The sequence below is a fragment of the Mya arenaria genome, chromosome 13, assembly GCF_026914265.1.
Source record: "Mya arenaria isolate MELC-2E11 chromosome 13, ASM2691426v1".
Taxonomy (NCBI): domain Eukaryota; kingdom Metazoa; phylum Mollusca; class Bivalvia; order Myida; family Myidae; genus Mya; species Mya arenaria.
In genome coordinates, this window is record NC_069134.1 from 52,592,933 (window position 1) to 52,610,942 (window position 18,010).

The 18,010-nt window shown below is 36.5% G+C and overlaps 1 protein-coding gene and 1 long non-coding RNA gene across 2 annotated transcripts in view; one reads left to right on the forward strand and one right to left on the reverse strand.

The window, feature by feature from the left end:
• The window catches only part of LOC128215357 (uncharacterized), a 65,938-nt gene extending 54,446 nt beyond the window's left edge, over window positions 1-11,492 (forward strand). Inside the window, exons 35-47 of the mRNA XM_052922047.1 lie at window positions 338-971; window positions 1,286-1,405; window positions 2,272-2,373; window positions 3,026-3,179; window positions 3,625-3,743; window positions 4,058-4,159; window positions 4,821-4,992; window positions 5,427-5,531; window positions 5,813-5,962; window positions 6,605-6,771; window positions 8,273-8,395; window positions 9,156-9,280; window positions 10,191-11,492. Coding sequence (XP_052778007.1) covers window positions 338-971; window positions 1,286-1,405; window positions 2,272-2,373; window positions 3,026-3,179; window positions 3,625-3,743; window positions 4,058-4,159; window positions 4,821-4,992; window positions 5,427-5,531; window positions 5,813-5,962; window positions 6,605-6,771; window positions 8,273-8,395; window positions 9,156-9,280; window positions 10,191-10,357 — 2,240 coding nt within the window. The 3' untranslated portion in view covers window positions 10,358-11,492. The remainder of the gene's footprint in view (window positions 1-337; window positions 972-1,285; window positions 1,406-2,271; window positions 2,374-3,025; window positions 3,180-3,624; window positions 3,744-4,057; window positions 4,160-4,820; window positions 4,993-5,426; window positions 5,532-5,812; window positions 5,963-6,604; window positions 6,772-8,272; window positions 8,396-9,155; window positions 9,281-10,190) is intronic.
• A 1,076-nt stretch (window positions 11,493-12,568) lies between these two features.
• On the reverse strand, window positions 12,569-16,056 carry LOC128214738 (uncharacterized). Its single transcript, XR_008257969.1, has 3 exons — window positions 15,938-16,056; window positions 14,106-14,204; window positions 12,569-12,774 (listed from the first exon to the last, which is right to left on the reverse strand). It is a non-coding gene; the product is annotated as an uncharacterized LOC128214738 (long non-coding RNA).
• Between the last annotated feature and the right edge of the window lie 1,954 nt (window positions 16,057-18,010).

Below are 18,010 nucleotides of genomic sequence, written 5' to 3' on the forward strand. Positions count from 1 at the left end.
CAATAATTCCCAGGGGTCTGCAAGGGACACCACCACTGACCTGTGACCAGGTGAAATCAAGTGTCCCTTCCTCAATTCCAGTGTCCTTTCAGAATTTTGCCTTTGTCTTATAGATAGATGTGTTATTGTGGTCTCTTTTATGCCTGTAATACAAAGAATTTCACATGACATAAATGATATGTTCTAGAAGGGTAATTCTTAACTTAAATTGTTTAATTTAGTATTTTAAAATTTAAAATTGTATATAATCAGCTGCTTTAAGGATTAAAATTTCAAAAACTGCTTTGAATCAATTTTCATTAAATTAATTTGATTAAAGTAGAGCTGTGCTTTTTAGCTGCAGGTACTTCAAGCCCTAGATCTCGACTTTCAACCTACCCCTGGCTAAAATCCGAAGATGTGACAAAATTAATCGAGGATGATCGATTCTCTATTATATCGACGACTTCGACTGACAGTGTATCAAGCAAAGCTTCAAGTAAGAGTAGTGTTAGTAATGGCTCGCGTAGAAGTTCAAGAAGCAAGCCAGTGAAAGACACTAGTGAAGATGATTTGGACCTCATCATTCCTAGTTCAAAATTTGTAGTAAGAGGCACTGCCTCACCACAAAAGGATAATAAATCAAAGATTGAGATTAATGACAGTGTGACTAACTCTCCAAGATCTGAAAGTCTTAGAAAGGCAGTGTTAAGAATGAACAAAAATGGTAACAATGGTGGCCAAACACCTACTAAAGCTGCTGATGTAGACGACGATGATATCATTCAAAGAGTGAAGCAGCCTCGGACAGAGCCGAGAAGGAGAAGTTTGGCTGTGTTGGAAGAGAAAAAACCTGAGCCAGCTAAGTCGGAAAGGAAAGTGAGGCGTGTACAAAGTGTGAGGTTAAAACGTGTAGGGGAGGAATATCAGTCATTCAGGAATCCAACACCGGACAGTGAAGGGAGAAGAGTGCGGTCCAGACTCTCAGACAGGTAAAGATTGGAAGTCAATTATAGTTTTATCAAAATCTAGCTCCGTGTTAATTGATTTACAATTTAATATAATTATTATTTTGTCTGTGAAGTTATATTTTTGTTGATTTATTCACATGATTTGGATTTCTGACCTAAACAACTACACAAAAAGTTACATGATCAGACTGATTGTAAAGAAAGTTACATTAACTTCTGCTAAGATGTGGACTCTCATTGGCTCATTGTTGCACGAGGGTAATGTTGTGTTTTGGGAGAGACCCACCAACCACTTATTCATATTTATTAATAAAGATGTCACTTTCTAACGCCAGGTTCACAGGCTTGAAGGAGATCGATGATTTGAGACAGAGCAGTCGACAGGCCTTTGCTGAGGTTACCAATGCGACTAACACCAGAAGTTCTCCGAGGAAGATAAGAGCAGCCAGACAAGGGTGAGTATCGTTGGTTGTGAACAGTTTATGAAGTGGGTATATTGGTATGCTGGACTCCTGGAGTTTACAGATGAGTGAGAACCCTGTTGGTAAAGACAATATTTTGGCGTAAGGATCATAATATTTTCCCCAGTATTTTAAACCCTTAGATTTGGGTATTTTCTCATTGTTTATTTACAAAATTGGGATAATGGTTGATTAAACTCAAATATTCTTTTTAACCATTAATTATTGGGCTTGAAAAACTTGAACAACAGTAAACTACATCTTTACAAATAAACATCTTCAATTGAAAAATGTAATTTTTTACATTGGGAATATAATCAAATATGAGCTGTTGAAATTGCCGAAGAAATATTTGAACAGGCATATGAGCTGATTCAATGTTGGACAAGTTCACTTTATTGTCTAGAAGTTTGTAAAGGAATCTTTGTCAGTTCAAGTTACACTTGCAGGCAATGTTTAGGCTTGACCATGTACATAAGTGCTTTCAGATTTGTTGACAGAGTTATGTTAGTTGGAATTCTTGGCAGTCCAAGTCTAGCACCTTATTCCTAGACTTTGATGTACAAAAGTAGATTTCTATTTTTACGAACGAACGTTTACTATTCATTGTGTGATTTTCTTTTTTATTTTGATCATGGGTGACGGTAAGACAAATCGCATGCGTTTGACTCTTAAAAAAAGTGTCATAGTGCATGCTTTACCTGGATTCAGTGGGCACCTCTCTTTAGCAGCCAATTTGACCTTTTCTCAAAGGTGGCCACTTAATATAGGATTGACTGTAGATAATTTTCCAAAGTTATAGCAACATTTTGAACTCAATAATCAAAAATTGGTTATTGTGATTGAATGTGACATTTCAGTGTTAGTTATGCGGAAAGCCTCAGCGAAATGGTGTGGGATGAAGACTTTGAGAGAAAGCGAGGCAGCAGGAAAAGATCATCGGCTGCTACCCCCAAATCGAGGTTTGTTGGTCATGATCTTGATTCTCGCAAGGGCCTCCAAGTGTGAATTTTCACATTTCTGTGAATGAGGCCGTTAATCAAATTTTAATATTTTACAGATTTGTGAATTTCGCACCTACTTCTGTGAAATGTGAATGGGGCATTATTTCGGCACTATATTAGGTTCATTTGTAGAGTAAAATCACATGCCTCAACAGATATTTTTGTGTCATCTTTGTTAGCAGTGTAACACTTAGGCATTCAAAAGTTATAAAATTGAAAGTGGAAGTGTGACAAGGCCAACGAAGATGACTTGCTGATTCTTTAGACTTGGTATGCACATTGATCATGGTCAGAGGATGAACCCTATTGGGGTTGGATCAAAAGGTCAAGGTCATAATGACCTTTGCACTCCGGATAGATGGCACATCTGATACACTGAATTCAGTTCTTTATTACCATTTTATTCAGAAGTGTTGAAGGCATATCTAAGAAGTCAAGTCACTTCATGTATACAAAAAATTATGGTTTTTGCCGGGTCAAATGAGAATACCTGTGTTGATATTTTAAATTCAAACATTTTGACATGAAGATTCCAATTGTTAGAGTATTTCCTTGGCCAAAAGTTGAATCTATAAATGTGATGAATTGCAATTGTCCTTTCGTTATCTAGCAAGAGCAAGAAGAGTAAAGAACGAGATTACAGCCCAGATGACCCTGACTTTGAAGACGATGATGAAGTTTTCTCTGAAACTTCCAGCACATCAGGCAGGGGAAGGAGAACTCCACGTTCTGTCAGTAGACGAAACTCTGCCAGGACTCCGAAGGTAGGCTAGTATTATTCTAGACTATTACTTTGATAAAACATATTTTAGTGACTATAACAGTACTTTATGGTTAACATTTATTGTATTTCTAACAATAACCAGTCAATTCAACTCTTCTATACTTTATGTTTAACATGAAATTTTTCTACCACATCTATTGTCATTTGTCGGATGTAGTCTGCTTTTGGCATTTGTGACAAAGTTGTTTCCTCTGAAGTGTAACTTGATGCCAAGGTTATGTTGGTCAAGTAATCTCAGTTTCAGCTATTCTGGACAAGATGGCGCTCAATTTTTAAAGATTTAAGAGCACATGTTTAGGGAAGAGTATATTTATACAAAAAACTGTTCGTAGGGTAGATTCTTAATGTTACCTGGTATGAAGTTAAGTCAAATTGAGGGTTCAAATTATTACTGTATACTCAAGAATACTCCTCTTTTGTTACAGCAGAACCATGGTACGCCCAGAGCTAGACGGTCCATCCTTGACGCTGCAACTCCAACAGTGCCGGGCAGACAGCAGCCCCTAATGTCACCTACCAGTGTCCTTGAAGAGGCCAGAGCCAGGTAGGAAACATTATTAATTAGACAGTTATATTGGTTAAGGGCAATAGCAGGCCTCCAAGCAAGCCCTACAATTTCCTACTTTTTCTTGAAAAGGCCCTAAGATTCCAATTTTTTGTGGACAAAAACAGTTTGAGAAATAATTGAGTGATCTAAATTTACCTCAGAATGGCCGAGAATGCATCTTCTTTTATACCTACTTTTTCAGTCACTTAAAATTGCCGATTATGCAAATAAAGGGCTGGCACACACCTTTTTTAAGGACTCGTGTAGAAGGATTTGAATGTGAACGAAATGTAAGAGATATTCTTCTTCAGATTGCATGTGTCAGCAGTGCCCGAGACTCTGCCCTGCCGAGAGAAAGAGTTTGACGATATCTACACATTTGTCGAGAGCAAAGTCATTGATGGAACTGGAGGGTATGATAGATTAAAGCCTTAGATTAAGGTTTAATTGTATTATGTATTGTAGTTCCATTATCTCCAATTATTAAGAGATAATGACCTGGCATCATATTTTTATCTATCTCTTGGAATTATAGTCAAATTTCAGCTTACATGTCATCCTCATTTATTTCATATTGTTGAAAACAAAATGACTGCACTAATTCTATTAAAGATTCAAAGTTATGGTTTAATAAGTGAAACCATGTTTAACCAGTTAAAATCTTGTGAATAAAATGTTGTTCTTTAAAAGTCAGTTTCAACACTCTAAAAGAGTTTTGTTTTTCATTGCACCATTCTTGTGAGTGACAAATTAAGCTACAATTTCATTGGTAGGTTGAAGTTAAACAAATGCAAATTGTTCGTGTATGGATGCTTCTCGGGTGTATGATCCTGCCTCTTCGGTATTAATTCCATGTGATGCTTAAACAAATACGAAGACAGCAGTCAGTTTCTTGGTAGACTTTGGTGAATTTAAAGCCACAAAAATTCCATACAGCAGCATGTTGAAAAGCTAAGTTAACTTGCAGAAAAACATATTGGGATAAGTGCATGATGTTTCAAGAGGGAGATATTGAAAGTACATATAATTCTTGTCAGGTTTCTTAATTACTATAGTGATCTTTCCTGCCTTCAGATGCATGTACATATCTGGAGTTCCGGGTACCGGTAAGACGGCCACAGTGCATGAGGTTATCCGCTCTCTCGTGCGTGGCTATGAGGATGGTGAACTGCCCTCGTTCAAGTACATCGAGATCAATGGCATGAAACTGACGGAGCCGAAACAGGCATATGTGGAGTTACTCAAGGTTTGTAAGATCACAGAGGGATTTATACAAACAGTACACACATGTATATTTGACCTTGAATCTTGTTTCACAGGTCTTCGATTATTTAAAATACTTAATGGCCTGTCAAGATGAAAAAAACTATTACCAGAAGTACATAATGAATGATGCGCTGACTTTAAAGATACCTTTCCTTGACAATTAAAAAACAATATAGTCCTGTCAAATTTATTTATCTAGTCAGCGTAAAATGGCTTGCCGGAAGCCTGCGGCTTGTAAAATGTCTTCAGGGCCTATAGAAATTCAAGTACATCAGGCCTATTTGGGTTGTGCTTTTTCTGATTTGAGATATTTCTTTGGGCCTATGAATTTAACTAACATTTTATGCTTGAATTGTGAAATCTTGTGTATGCCTTGTCTGCCATTTATTTGAATTTACCTTTTCCCATCTGCAGCAACTGACCGGCCAGAAGGCCACACCAGACCACGCTGCTGACTTGCTGAACCGACGCTTCTGTGGAAGTAGCTCCCGGGAAACAGTTGTCCTGTTGGTTGATGAGGTGGGTTTGGATATAGGAAAATTGTTCTTGGTTCTAAGGCCACGTCAAATCAATGTTTTGTTCATCTGATATATTTTGAAATGGGATTATTAAAGGGATTGTCATTGCATTGGTGTTGTTGCTGGCATTTTCATCTTGCAAGAACTTGAGCCTTGGCCATAAGTCTACGCGTTTAAGATGATTGCCTGAAACTTGGTACATGTGTTACCTGATCTCTTTTAGCATCATGAAACTATTAACAATATGCGACTGTTAATCATGTATTTGTATTTCCACATCAGCTTGACTTACTGTGGACCCGGAAACAAGACGTGATGTATAACATTTTTGACTGGCCGACCAAACAGCATGCGCGCCTGATAGTACTGGCTGTGGCAAACACCATGGACCTTCCCGAGAGAATCATGATGAAGCGAGTCTCCAGCAGACTGGTATGTCAGGTTTTTGTTGAAAATTTGCTGTTGTTCTGGTTCATTTATTTTCTTATTAACATCACTTATGTTACATAAGTACAGTTTGTACTTAAACAGTGCTATGTCTACATACGGTAACTAAATTCAGGATAAGCAAAGCAAGTTCAAAACAATCGAGGGTCTGATAATGATTACATTTTACATGTTTTCTCCAGATGATTGTGTTATCTTGGATAAAAGGTCTGAAAGCCTTAAAAGCTGCACTCCCATAGATTTACCGTTTTAGAAATGTTTATATTTTTTGTCTTGGAATGAGCATTTTTCTGCATAAATATCTTCAAACCAGTGATAAAAGACTGTCAGATGACAAAATATTAGATTGCTGATTTTCATATTTCAGCTTGAAAACTAATGTTTTATGGCTTTAAGCGTTACGAATGGTTTAAGAAAAATGCATAATACATCAATTTTTGAACTTAAGTAGAAAAATCTGTGACTATTTTTTGGTCAGCATTCTATATGAATGGTTTACATTCATTTTCGCATAAATTGGCTCGTTCGAAGACAAAAAAAAAGAAAAAAAGTTGTCAAAACGTTCAATCTGTGAGAATGCAGCTTTAAATAATTTACATCATATAATATACACTTTAAACCTTGCAGGGTCTGACAAGGATGACGTTCCAGCCCTACACATTCAAGCAGCTGCAAACAATTGTGCTGTCTCGTATGAAGGGTCTAAAAGCGTTCGACGAGGATGCCATTCAGCTCGCTGCCAGAAAAGTCGCCGCTCTCTCTGGAGATGCTCGGAGAGCCCTGGACATTTGCAGGTATTAAAGATGTTATAATTATTTCGCAACACCCCGTCTTCTCAAATTTTGGTTTTGGCAGAATTAACATGATTTGAAAAAACTGCAAAGCCGTTAATAAAACATTGGCAAATCTGTTATTTAACTAGGCTTTAAATTTGTGACCTAGGGCTGGTTTCTTAACAGAATGTTAGTCGAAACTTCAATAATCTTAACACATCAATGTCACAAATAGCAATAAGCTGGGGGGGGTTTTCTATAATTTAAATTCATTTTTTTAACACTGACTTAATTTCAATTCACATGTATAATTACATGTAAGTAGCAAAATTATGAAAATGTGATACTATGATTGACTAAGATGTTTGTTAAAACAGGCCCCTGGTGAATGATGGGGACTTTTTGCTGGTTCCCTCAATTTCCATTTGAGATGTGTAAGAGTTTAGATATGTTGTATGTGTTTGTGGATATTACTTTATACATTGGGATGTGTAGGCATTTCAATAGCCTTTATGGAAGTCAATTTTGAGTCTTTGGTCTTGTCACATTTTTATGCCCCCAAAGGTGGGCATATTAAAATCGCACTGTCCGTCCGTCCGTCCGTCCGGCTCTGTAACTTTCCCTTGTATGGACAGATTTTAAAATAACTTGCCACATGTGTTCCACATACCAAGACGACGTGTGGCGTGCAAGACTCGTGTCCCTACCTCAAAGGTCAAGGTCACACTTAGTGTTTATTCACAATGGAGTGCTGCATATAAGGACATAGAGTATAGGTTGTCGTGTCCGGGCTGTAACTTTCCCTTGTATGGACAGATTTTGAAATAACTTGCCACATGTGTTCCACATACTAAGACGACGTGTCGCGTGCAAGACCCGTGTCCCTACCTCAAAGGTCAAGGTCACAATTAGTGTTTATTCACAATGGAGTGCTGCATATAAGGACATAGAGTATAGGTTGTCGTGTCCGGGCTGTAACTTTCTCTTGTATGGACAGATTTTAAAATAACTTGCCACATGTGTTCCACATACCAAGACGACGTGTCACATGCAAGACCCGTGTCCCTACCTCAAAGGTCAAGGTCACACTTGCCACATGTGTTCCACATACGAAGACGACGTGTCGTGTGCAAGACCCATGTCCCTACCTCTAAGGTGAAAGATACACTTAAGTGTTTATTCACAAGGGAATTCTAAATATAAGTACATAACAGTGTAGGTTGTCAAGTATGGGTGGTATTTTTTATGTTCAGAAGCAATTTAAAATAACTTGCCATATGTATTTGACACGTAAAGGCAAGATCAACTTTTCATGTACTGACCTTTTGTAGGTCAATGTCACATTCGGGGGCATTCGTCACATTCTGTGACAGCTCTTGTTTTTATGATGATTTTAAATATGTTTCGCAACATTAGAAGAAAGTTGTCCCAGCAGAATGGTTCAATGGAATGATTAACAAATTTATTAATAAAAATTTGAGTTCATGGTTTGAGTACATGTTTTGATCTTTTATTCTCCCAGGCGTTCTACAGAGATAGCAGAACAGGCTTCACAGCGTCAAAAGAAAGACGTCTTAGTTGGAATGGTTCATGTGGACAAGGCTTTACAGGAGATGTTCTCCTCGCCGAAGATTGTTGCAATCAGGTACAAACAATACTGTTATAGCAGCAGTCTTTGCCTTAAAACATTTTCAGCACTTGTCCTTTTAGGCAAGTAATTGAAGAAACCACTTGCCCAAAAACAGTTTTACTTGCCCAAAATAATTTAAAAAAAATAAAACACAAGCGAGAGAAGTATTTTAATTAATAAGCGTCCACTTTTAGTGTCGGGCAGACGCTTAGACGCTTATAAATTTGAATACTACAAATGCTGTGTTATCACCAATTCATGCGTAAATATGCGAAAGCCAATATTTAGAACGTTCATTTAGGATTTGTGAATTGTTGGTGAAGAAATTATGAAAACTGAGGGATTTAAATTTCCGAAAAATGCACTTGCCCGTTCAATCAACCACCTTGACTTGTCCAAAACAGTATTTACTTGTCCCGGGCTTCGGGCAACCCAGTTAGGATGAAGACTGTAGCAGTCGTTGAATTAGATTAGAAATATTGTGGAAAATCAATAGTTTACTGTAAGGCATGGTTTTGATAGAAATCTGCCTGTTCTGTTTTTCATATAAAAGAAAACGATATTGTTGTTTAGTTTTACAATGGCCTTAATTTTGTACATGTACTTTAGAAAGTTTGTAGAAGCATACAACAGAAAATGTCAAAATGAGAGTTGTACTTAAAATTTTATTCGCTTAAGAAAACTGCAGTTTCTTGAGCATTTTCATTTGTCATTTCTCTAAGTGATAATAGAAAATGTTGATTAATAATGAATATTTTGATTTTAATAATTGCAGGAATGCCTCTGACCAGGAGAAGATATTTCTGCGTGCTGTTGTTGCCGAGTTCCAGAGGCTTGGATTGGAGGAGGCTGAGTTTTCTAAGCTCTTTGACCAACACGTCTCACTGTGTAGACTGGAAGGTAAGAACACTGGCATATATACAAGATATCAGGGATTTTTCTGAAGTGTCCATTTTGGGGAAAAAAAACTAAAAAAAAACAAACTGGGAAATTTTGAGACATATAATTTACAGATTTGGGCAGAAATTTCTGGCCTTTGTTGTCAATGCGGGACAAAGTACTTATTGAGTTTTTTCAAGTTGTGTAATAACTGGCAAAAATTGGAATATAAAAACTCAACAAAATCATTTTGGGCAACGTTTCTCTGTGAAACTAATATATAGAATCATGAATGTCACCCAAAAGTGCAGATAAATGCATTTATTATTGTAAATGAACAATTGTTCTGAAAAGAATTGTTCCCACGCTAAAACCCTGGCTAAGAGGCAAGGTGGTAATTTCATGTCATTTGGGATTTTTTTTATTGAAATTGGGAAAAAATAAACATCTGAGAAAGGGTCAGATATTCTGACCCGTGAGATGGGCAGAAAAGGCCTGGATATCTAAATAAGTCGCTCCCATTCTTGGATGGCAATTTGTCTTCGCCATATCTGCCTGTTATGATCTCACCTTAGCATGAACTTTTCTTGAATCCTAATGGCTGATGTTAACATATTTGTTATATAACAATCTAGTGGGTTTCTAAAGATTGTACAAATGGTGATGTTGGGATCAAAATTTATCCTGTGTACTTGAGATAAATAGACATATAAAGGATTTTTTTACAATAATGTTCTTACATTAAGCCTAATATGTACCGGTATGTATAAAAAAGGCCTACCTTGCCTACCTGTTGTTTTTTTTGGCAAGATGTAACCCTTACAACACAACTTTTTTTTACCTAAACTTAATCATTTTGACAGAGTTGTTAAAATGAACTATGAATCCTGACCTGAATGAGAAAAAAAACATTCAACTTTTACAATTACAGGCCTACATCCACCATCAACGGGAGAGTTGTCCGGAATGTGTTCTCGTCTTGGTAGTATTCGACTGCTGCTGGTAGAACATGGTCGAAATGACCTGAACATGCGTGTGCGACTTAACGTAAGCCAGGACGACGTCATGTATGCGCTTCGGGAGGCCAGGGACATGTGATCAGGTCTTGGCGTCAGTTTGAAAAACTGTCTTCCATGATTGGATTAAAAATTGTAAATACATGTAAATGGTAACAAGTGAGAAATCATAAAATGATGTCATCAATTTTTGCCCCAATTTCTCGAAACTTCTTTCTTCTTTATAAAGTCCGTTATAAAAGATTAAGCTAATCTTACTATTTTTGTTGTTCTATAAAATGTGTTATATTTTTACTTCTTAAGAATTTTTAGAAATTATGTAGAAATAATCTGTATGATTATCAGAATAAACCATTTTTCATTTATCAAAATCCATTTTCAGTATGTATTTCAACTAATTGAAATAAGCGACTTAAGCCTGTTAAGCTTAAGAAGTTTCGAGAAATTGGGGCAAGATTTACAGTTGAAAGAAAAGGGGATGTATATAAGATAATAAAAATGATGTTAATATACAATTCAATACATAATGGCATCTATGCAATTTGATGAAATACTGAATCGAATTGGAATCACTGGGACACAGAGGAGTAAACTTCAATTGGAAATTAAGTCTTTGTTTCACAAATGAGCGGTTCCTAAATGTACCTCCAGCATTGAACATGAAATATCTTTATTAATCTCGTGTCTTCACAGTTATTCCAGTACATTTACAGATATTTCAGTCGATTTACAGATGTTCTAGTGCCTTGTACAGTTTTTTCAGTACATAACCAGATATTCCAGTGTCTTGTACATTTAGTTCAGTGCATTAATAGATATTCCAGTGCCTTGTACAGTTATTCCGATACATTGTACAGTTATTCAAATACATTGTACAGTTATTCCAGTGCCTTGTACAGTTTACTTTCAAGTTTGGATGATCTGAAAGGAATTGTAGTGAAAATGTATGAATGTACCAAACAGTGTTCGCCAAACAGTCGTGCAATATGTAAAATTTATAGCCGCAAATCATTTTCGTATCTGGCTGTCTACATAAATTTCTACCTAAATTTTGATCAAATTTAAAAAAATAAAATAAAAAAAATATTAGAATTTCTTCTGTTAGGAGTTCTTACACTCTAGTTTTACCAATCAATTTTTATAATGATACAGAATTGGGCATTTTATATTGTGAATTGTATTTTACCTTTTATTTATGAATAAATATCTTTGATTTATTTTATCTTCTTATTTATGAGACATGATCTTGCTTATAAATGCACTATTCAAATCACTGACTGTGATTATTAAAAACTGCATTTCTTATGCTGTAGTTTTTCTACCTCATGTGTCCTTGGCTTTGGCAGTGACTAAGGCAACTGTACGCCATATTTTTATTTGAAACCCAATTAACATTGATACAAAACTGGCATGTATGATAATTCAGGGAAAATACATCATTCAAGGATTTCCACAGATCTTATGGCTCCAGGCCAGGGACCAAAAGAAAAGAATAAAAAAATGCTTGCATTTTGTTGTTACCGGTACTTTATTTGTTGTAAGTATTGACACTCTAGTTTGCTTCAAATTTAAAGTCGGAGAGCCCTCAAATGTGCTTCCAAAAAGCCTTTTTACTTCTGCCACAGGTTGCTTCACTCCCTTTGACCCAAATTGGGGGTGTAAATGATTAGAGATACATCTTGCATGCATATTCAGTCTAGTTGGTTGTGTACAGGCTGTAACTTAAAGAGGACATTTTGAGTGCAAGAATTGTGTCCCTAGATCACACTGCATCACTCCTCCACACTTAACCATCATGGAGGCTGGCATATGCTTATAGTTCATGATAGCCATTCTTGAATGTAGGCATATTTGTATCTGTTATCCATTTGACTGGCTGGCACTTTGGGGGTATTCATCACTTAATGTGACAGTACTTGTTCAAAACTGGATAAAACCCTATTGGCATCTTCTTACTCATAACCCACAAAACATTGTACTTATGACCCACAAAACATTGTAAATTATAAATTTGCAACATCAAGTACAGATGTGAATAATAGGGCTTTTTAAAATTGTCAGCCATAGCACTGCGAGAAATCACATTACTAAGTTAACATGACATTGAGTAGAGTCCAATAACTGTGACTAAATTGTTTTAATAAAATGGCCTTTCAATACTAAGAAATTGGATTAGTGTACCATTGTCTTTGTTGGCATTGTGTCAAAAAGATGGTTATTCAATGGGTTATGTGATGGCTATAAGTTAAATTATGTTCACAACTGATAATCTTTGTTAATTTTGCAAAACATGTAGTCTTTCATTGTTTTATTTCAATATTAACAATTTTTTAAAACATAGTTACATCCTCTTATATAATATATAAGGCATGTATCATTATGCTACAGCTGAGATAGATTTTCGTATCTGGAAGTGTTGCTTTCTTGCAATCTGCTTGGCAAGTATCTATATTGCTCCAGAAAGCCAATCAAGTTTTTGGGTTACTTCAGCCTTTTTGCCTGAAACAATTTATTTACAATCTTTATAACAAAAAAAATAATCGAAATACCATAATAAATATAGTAAATGGCTGCAAACAAAAGTTTAACTATTCGAAATGGAGAATTTTTATTACTCACCTGCAGTTTCTATTCAAGATTAAAAAACATTTAGTCATCAGTTTATGTTCTGTAACAATTAACATGTACAAAGTATTAAAAATGAGTAATAGGAGCATGAGTGTTTTAAAATAACAATACACTTGCACAGTCAACAAAATTGGACTTTTGTATGAATAAGCCTGAATTCTTATATTGTTTGCTTGGCATAAAAAAAGCATTGAAAAATCCCTGCTATATAAAATCAAGAATTTGAGCAAGCCCGGAAAGAATTTACCAGTGAAGGGCTTGCGGGCTTGTGCTCATTTCGCCCAATAGTTGCATTGAGCATAAACGAGCTGCTAGACAATATATTTGGCCTTTAGACATTCTGTTTACAAGCATTACCATGTTGCACATTATTTGAATGCTTTTGACATTACATCAATGACATCATAGTTAATAATAGTATTGAAAAGGTATCTTTATACCCCCCAAAACAAAGTTTGGTGGGGGTATACTGGAATCGGGTTGTCCGTCTGTCCGTCTGTCTGTCTGTCTGTCCGTCCGTTTTTTTTTTGTCCGGGATTCATCTTTGTCGTTATTGAACAAATCTTTTTCAAACTTTCAGATATTAATGGCCATGATGTAAACTTGCGCCTCTGTGAAATTGGTACGGGTCACATGACCCTGACCAGAGTTATCTCCCCTTGATGTGTTAAAGTAGGCCGTTTTTTTTTGTCCGGGATTCATCTTTGTTGTTATTGAACAAATCTTTTTCAAACTTTCAGATATTAATGGCCATGATGTAAACTTGCGCCTCTGTGAAATTGGTACGGGTCACATGACCCTGACCAGAGTTATCTCCCCTTGATGTGTTAAAGTAGGCAAAATAAGCCCTGTCCGGGATTCATCTTTGTTATTATTCAACAAATCTTTATCAAACTTTCAGAAATTAATGGCCATGTTGTAAACTTTCGCCTCTGTGAATTTGGTACAGGTCACATGACCCTGACTGGAGTTATCTCCCCTTGATGTGTTAAAGTAGGCAAAATAAGCCCTGTCCGGGATTCATCTTTGTTATTATTCAACAAATCTTTATCAAACTTTCAGAAATTAATGGCCATGTTGTAAACTTTCGCCTCTGTGAATTTGGTACAGGTCACATGACCCTGACTGGAGTTATCTCCCCTTGTTTATTACTGGATAATTTAAGGCACAAACTGTGAAATTTCTACTCGAAATAAACTTACAGCAGTTTTCACACATAGAATGAAGTCTTCAAATTCTTTTCCACACTGATTTTGTGTTGGGGACTTGGTCATGGCAACACACTTTCCATACACTGCTCCCTGCAAAAACAATGGTGTACAGTTGTAATCAGGTGTTAAATTATAGGTAGTGTGAGTGTTTCCCAGGCATGTATGTTCCATTATGTATGTTGGCTTGAGTGTGAATACTATTTATCCAGTCATGGCAGTGAACACTTTTTACTAACAGATTTGTTGTATTCCCGGTCCATGCACAATTTTATCAATCTTTTGTCCCTTTCCTTTCTTCTTTTATGTTACTTTTTATTTGATTCTCGTAACAGACAGATTGTTATTTCTTTACTAAACTATAAAATCATCTTAGCTGTGCTGTTTTTTTCTTCCATATATCATCAAGAATAAATATCGAACCCATCAAACTTTGAGTAAATAAGCCTACGCAAGGTTATGCACCAGTCATTTGTTACCACGCGGTAAGGTGTAGGGCCTGTTACTGGCTAAGGTCACAAATCAGAACACTTTTTGAGGTTTTTCACAATTATCTTGGAGAGTTTTTGTTGTAGCAAGTTAAAATTGCGTATAAAACATCTTTGGTTAATGTGACAAAATCTGTCAAAGTACAGATTCAATATCTCATCAATTTTTTGTCGAAAGTCGTTCATTTTATAGACAGTAAATCACCTTTAAATTTATGCTATGGAGGGCACAAATACCGAACACTTGAAAAGCGAAAATACATGGTCATACAATTATAATTAATAAGTATGCTATATTAAATAAACACTTAGCTGCAAAGTTATTTATTGTTTCCGATGTTTTTCAAAACATGAAATTCAAATTTAAAGCGTGATTTCTATTTATAAATATCATAAATGTAGGTCAACATAACTGCAAAACCTAAAGATACGCGTGCGCCCTCTGACGTCATTCCCCCGTGTGCTACATTTTGATCTTTAAGGTATAAACATTGAATGGCATTTTTTTAGAAAAATACTCAACAAAACAAGATGAAACTTCGCAAATGTGACCAAGGCAAGCCTTTGTATTGATCTAGATCATTGAATAATCGATCACGGTAAACAAACGCGTGTTTTAGCTGGTGTTCGGGATTTGTGCCCTGTTCGGAAATGTACCGTCAACCAGTACAGTGTTAAAACTGGAATAATGTACTAAGGAATATTAAATCAAACAGGATATTTCAATAATCTGTATGAATTTGGAATAACTGCTTTTGTATTAACAATAAAAATGTCTCTGTTGATATGTATCAACCAACATGAAACATGATTTGCACCATCTGCCGGGCATCAGATAGACATCATTAATTCATATATTCGAATAAAATAGTAAACTTATCTATCTCTGAATAATATCAACTCCACTTCCAAGTGTCACTGACATGAATGATGGATAATGAATAATAGATATTCACAAGTAAAATAGTCATTAAAGACAGGTTTCCTTATAATTATTATATTATTGTACATTGGCAAGGCGGGAGAAAGGTTAAAAGTCAAGTTCCAGAGAAGTCAACAAAGTTAAAATTTATCTTAAAGCTTACTGGTATAGGTATTCAACTTAAAGCACTGAACATAATTCATTTATCCCAACTACCTACAGTTCAATATACAGGACCGTCTTGTGGGTGTGTTGGAACATTTCTAGAAAGATTGAGGTATTCTTGATTGTACAACCTTCAGACATGAGCGCTTTTGGATACCAAAAATACATTTTTTATTTTATTAAAAAATACTCCGGTTAATTTAGTTCGATTTGGAAAGCTGCGCAGTATGTCTTAGTATAAAGTGACTAACCTTCTCTGAACACTGCGACACAGCAGTTGACATTTTCAGCAACCGCTGATTTATTGGTTGTGTAGGTTTCATGGCAAAATTGGTAACAAGGGAAGTAATTGTGAAATACCAGGTATGACAGACAATTGTTTTGAGGTTAAGGTGTTATGTATATAACACCTGTGCGTAGGATAACTTGTTATGTACAGAATAGTGGCGGATCCGTGGTCTTGTGGTAACAACCTGACTGTCAATCCAGGGGTCACATGTTCGTTTCCCCGCCGCCCTACAAAAAACATAAATCGTCTTCCGGGAGGGACGTTAAATGGGGGTCCCGTGCGACAGTTCTATACTGGGCGAGTACCTAAATCGGAACACTTTCGGCACTATTTTTAGTTAGACTTGCACCACAACTACAAAATTTTCCATCAGCATACAAGGATTCAAGACCAATTGGTTGATATAAATGGCATTTTTCAAGATACTACCAATCTGCATGAAAAGTACTTTATTATCCCCACAATCAAGGACTGCCATTTTTGTCCTTGGAGTACCTAAAAATGGAACAGTTTAATTCGTTTTTTATGTGTTCTTCTAAAATTATTGCACCATGTTCTTTTTAAAGTAAATTGATAATTGTTATTTCCAGTTTGTTTGTTGTTGTTGTTTTTTGTCATTTTTGTGAGTAAAATTTGATGATTGCAGTAAAATACAGGCTGTACCAGTATGCTGTGATTGTGGCAAGCATGAAGTCTTTCAAGCACGTGCCATGTTTTGACATTTGAACATGAACAACTTTAAATAAATGATAGCAGTATTTGAAATACTTACCGGATAATTGTTTTCTTTGGAACTTGTATCTAAGGCTAGCGTCTGTATTGATTAAACTCGTAAATAAACTGATCTTGATCGAAAAAACACACACTTTTATAATGAGTGTTCCATTATTAGGTACTGTTTCGATTTAGGTACTCACCCAGTATGCAATGATGCACGTTAAAGAACACCAGGGTAGCTCTAACCAGGGTTACATTCAGTCTGTGCACTATGCTCCAAAAACCTAAAATGACTAACAATCTTTTTGGAGCCCGAATGGGCAAGGCCCGAGTGCGAGTTTAAATTAGCTTGTACACACCTTAATTGATATTGGTCACAAACACGTAAATTGACAACGGCATTACCAAATGCATAGCTGAAAGTTCCAGAAGAAACATGTTCAGCGACACTGTTGATATATGAAATGACACTAATGCACCAGTCAATTGTAACCACGCCCCCAGGTCCGGAAAATAGCGGGGACTTTAACTTTCGGTCCAGCCAAGCCCGGGTAGAATTCCCGCCCTGCGGAGGCGAACTGCTGGTAAAATCCCCGCCAAATGCCACCGCTCCCCAGGAACCCTAAGTAAGGTCCATTCCCCGCTATTTTTGGCGCGAAGACAAAACCACCGCATTCACCTGGCACTGCGGGGCCACCTGGAAGGTAAAGACACAGCCAATTTCCCCGGCTATCCCTGGTACACCCCCGGACCTCGGGGGGGGGGGGGCGTGGTTACAATTGACTGGCGCATAACAAAACAGCTAACACAGATGTATTGTCATTTTCATTACAGTACTAACATTGCGGAAAAAAACTATAAAGGGAAGAAAATATACAGAAAGCCCATGTACGTCTATGAAAGTACCGTGATTATAACTCAATATGGAATTCCTTGTTTTTTTAAAAGAGGCCGTTACACATCAGGGGAGTTCCTAAAGTGCTTTGAACTGTACGATTGCTTATACTCAATTTGTTATACGGAGTGGGAGCGGGAGGGTCTTTTCCATCCCTTACGAAGATTTTTAAGAATGGATTAATGAAAGAAGCGTTTTAAGCATTCTGTAATTTTGAACGCCAACATTCTGTAAAATTACGTGAAACTTTAATAAGATACCATAGTCTTTAACTGTTATTACTTATTTCGAGATTTTAGCACTTGCCATTTCGGGAGCACCAGAAATGATTTACAATGCGCCCGGGTGTACTGACGTGTGCATGGGTACGCCCCTACACATACAGGGCCGCCCGTACATTAACTATACACTCAAAAGATTATT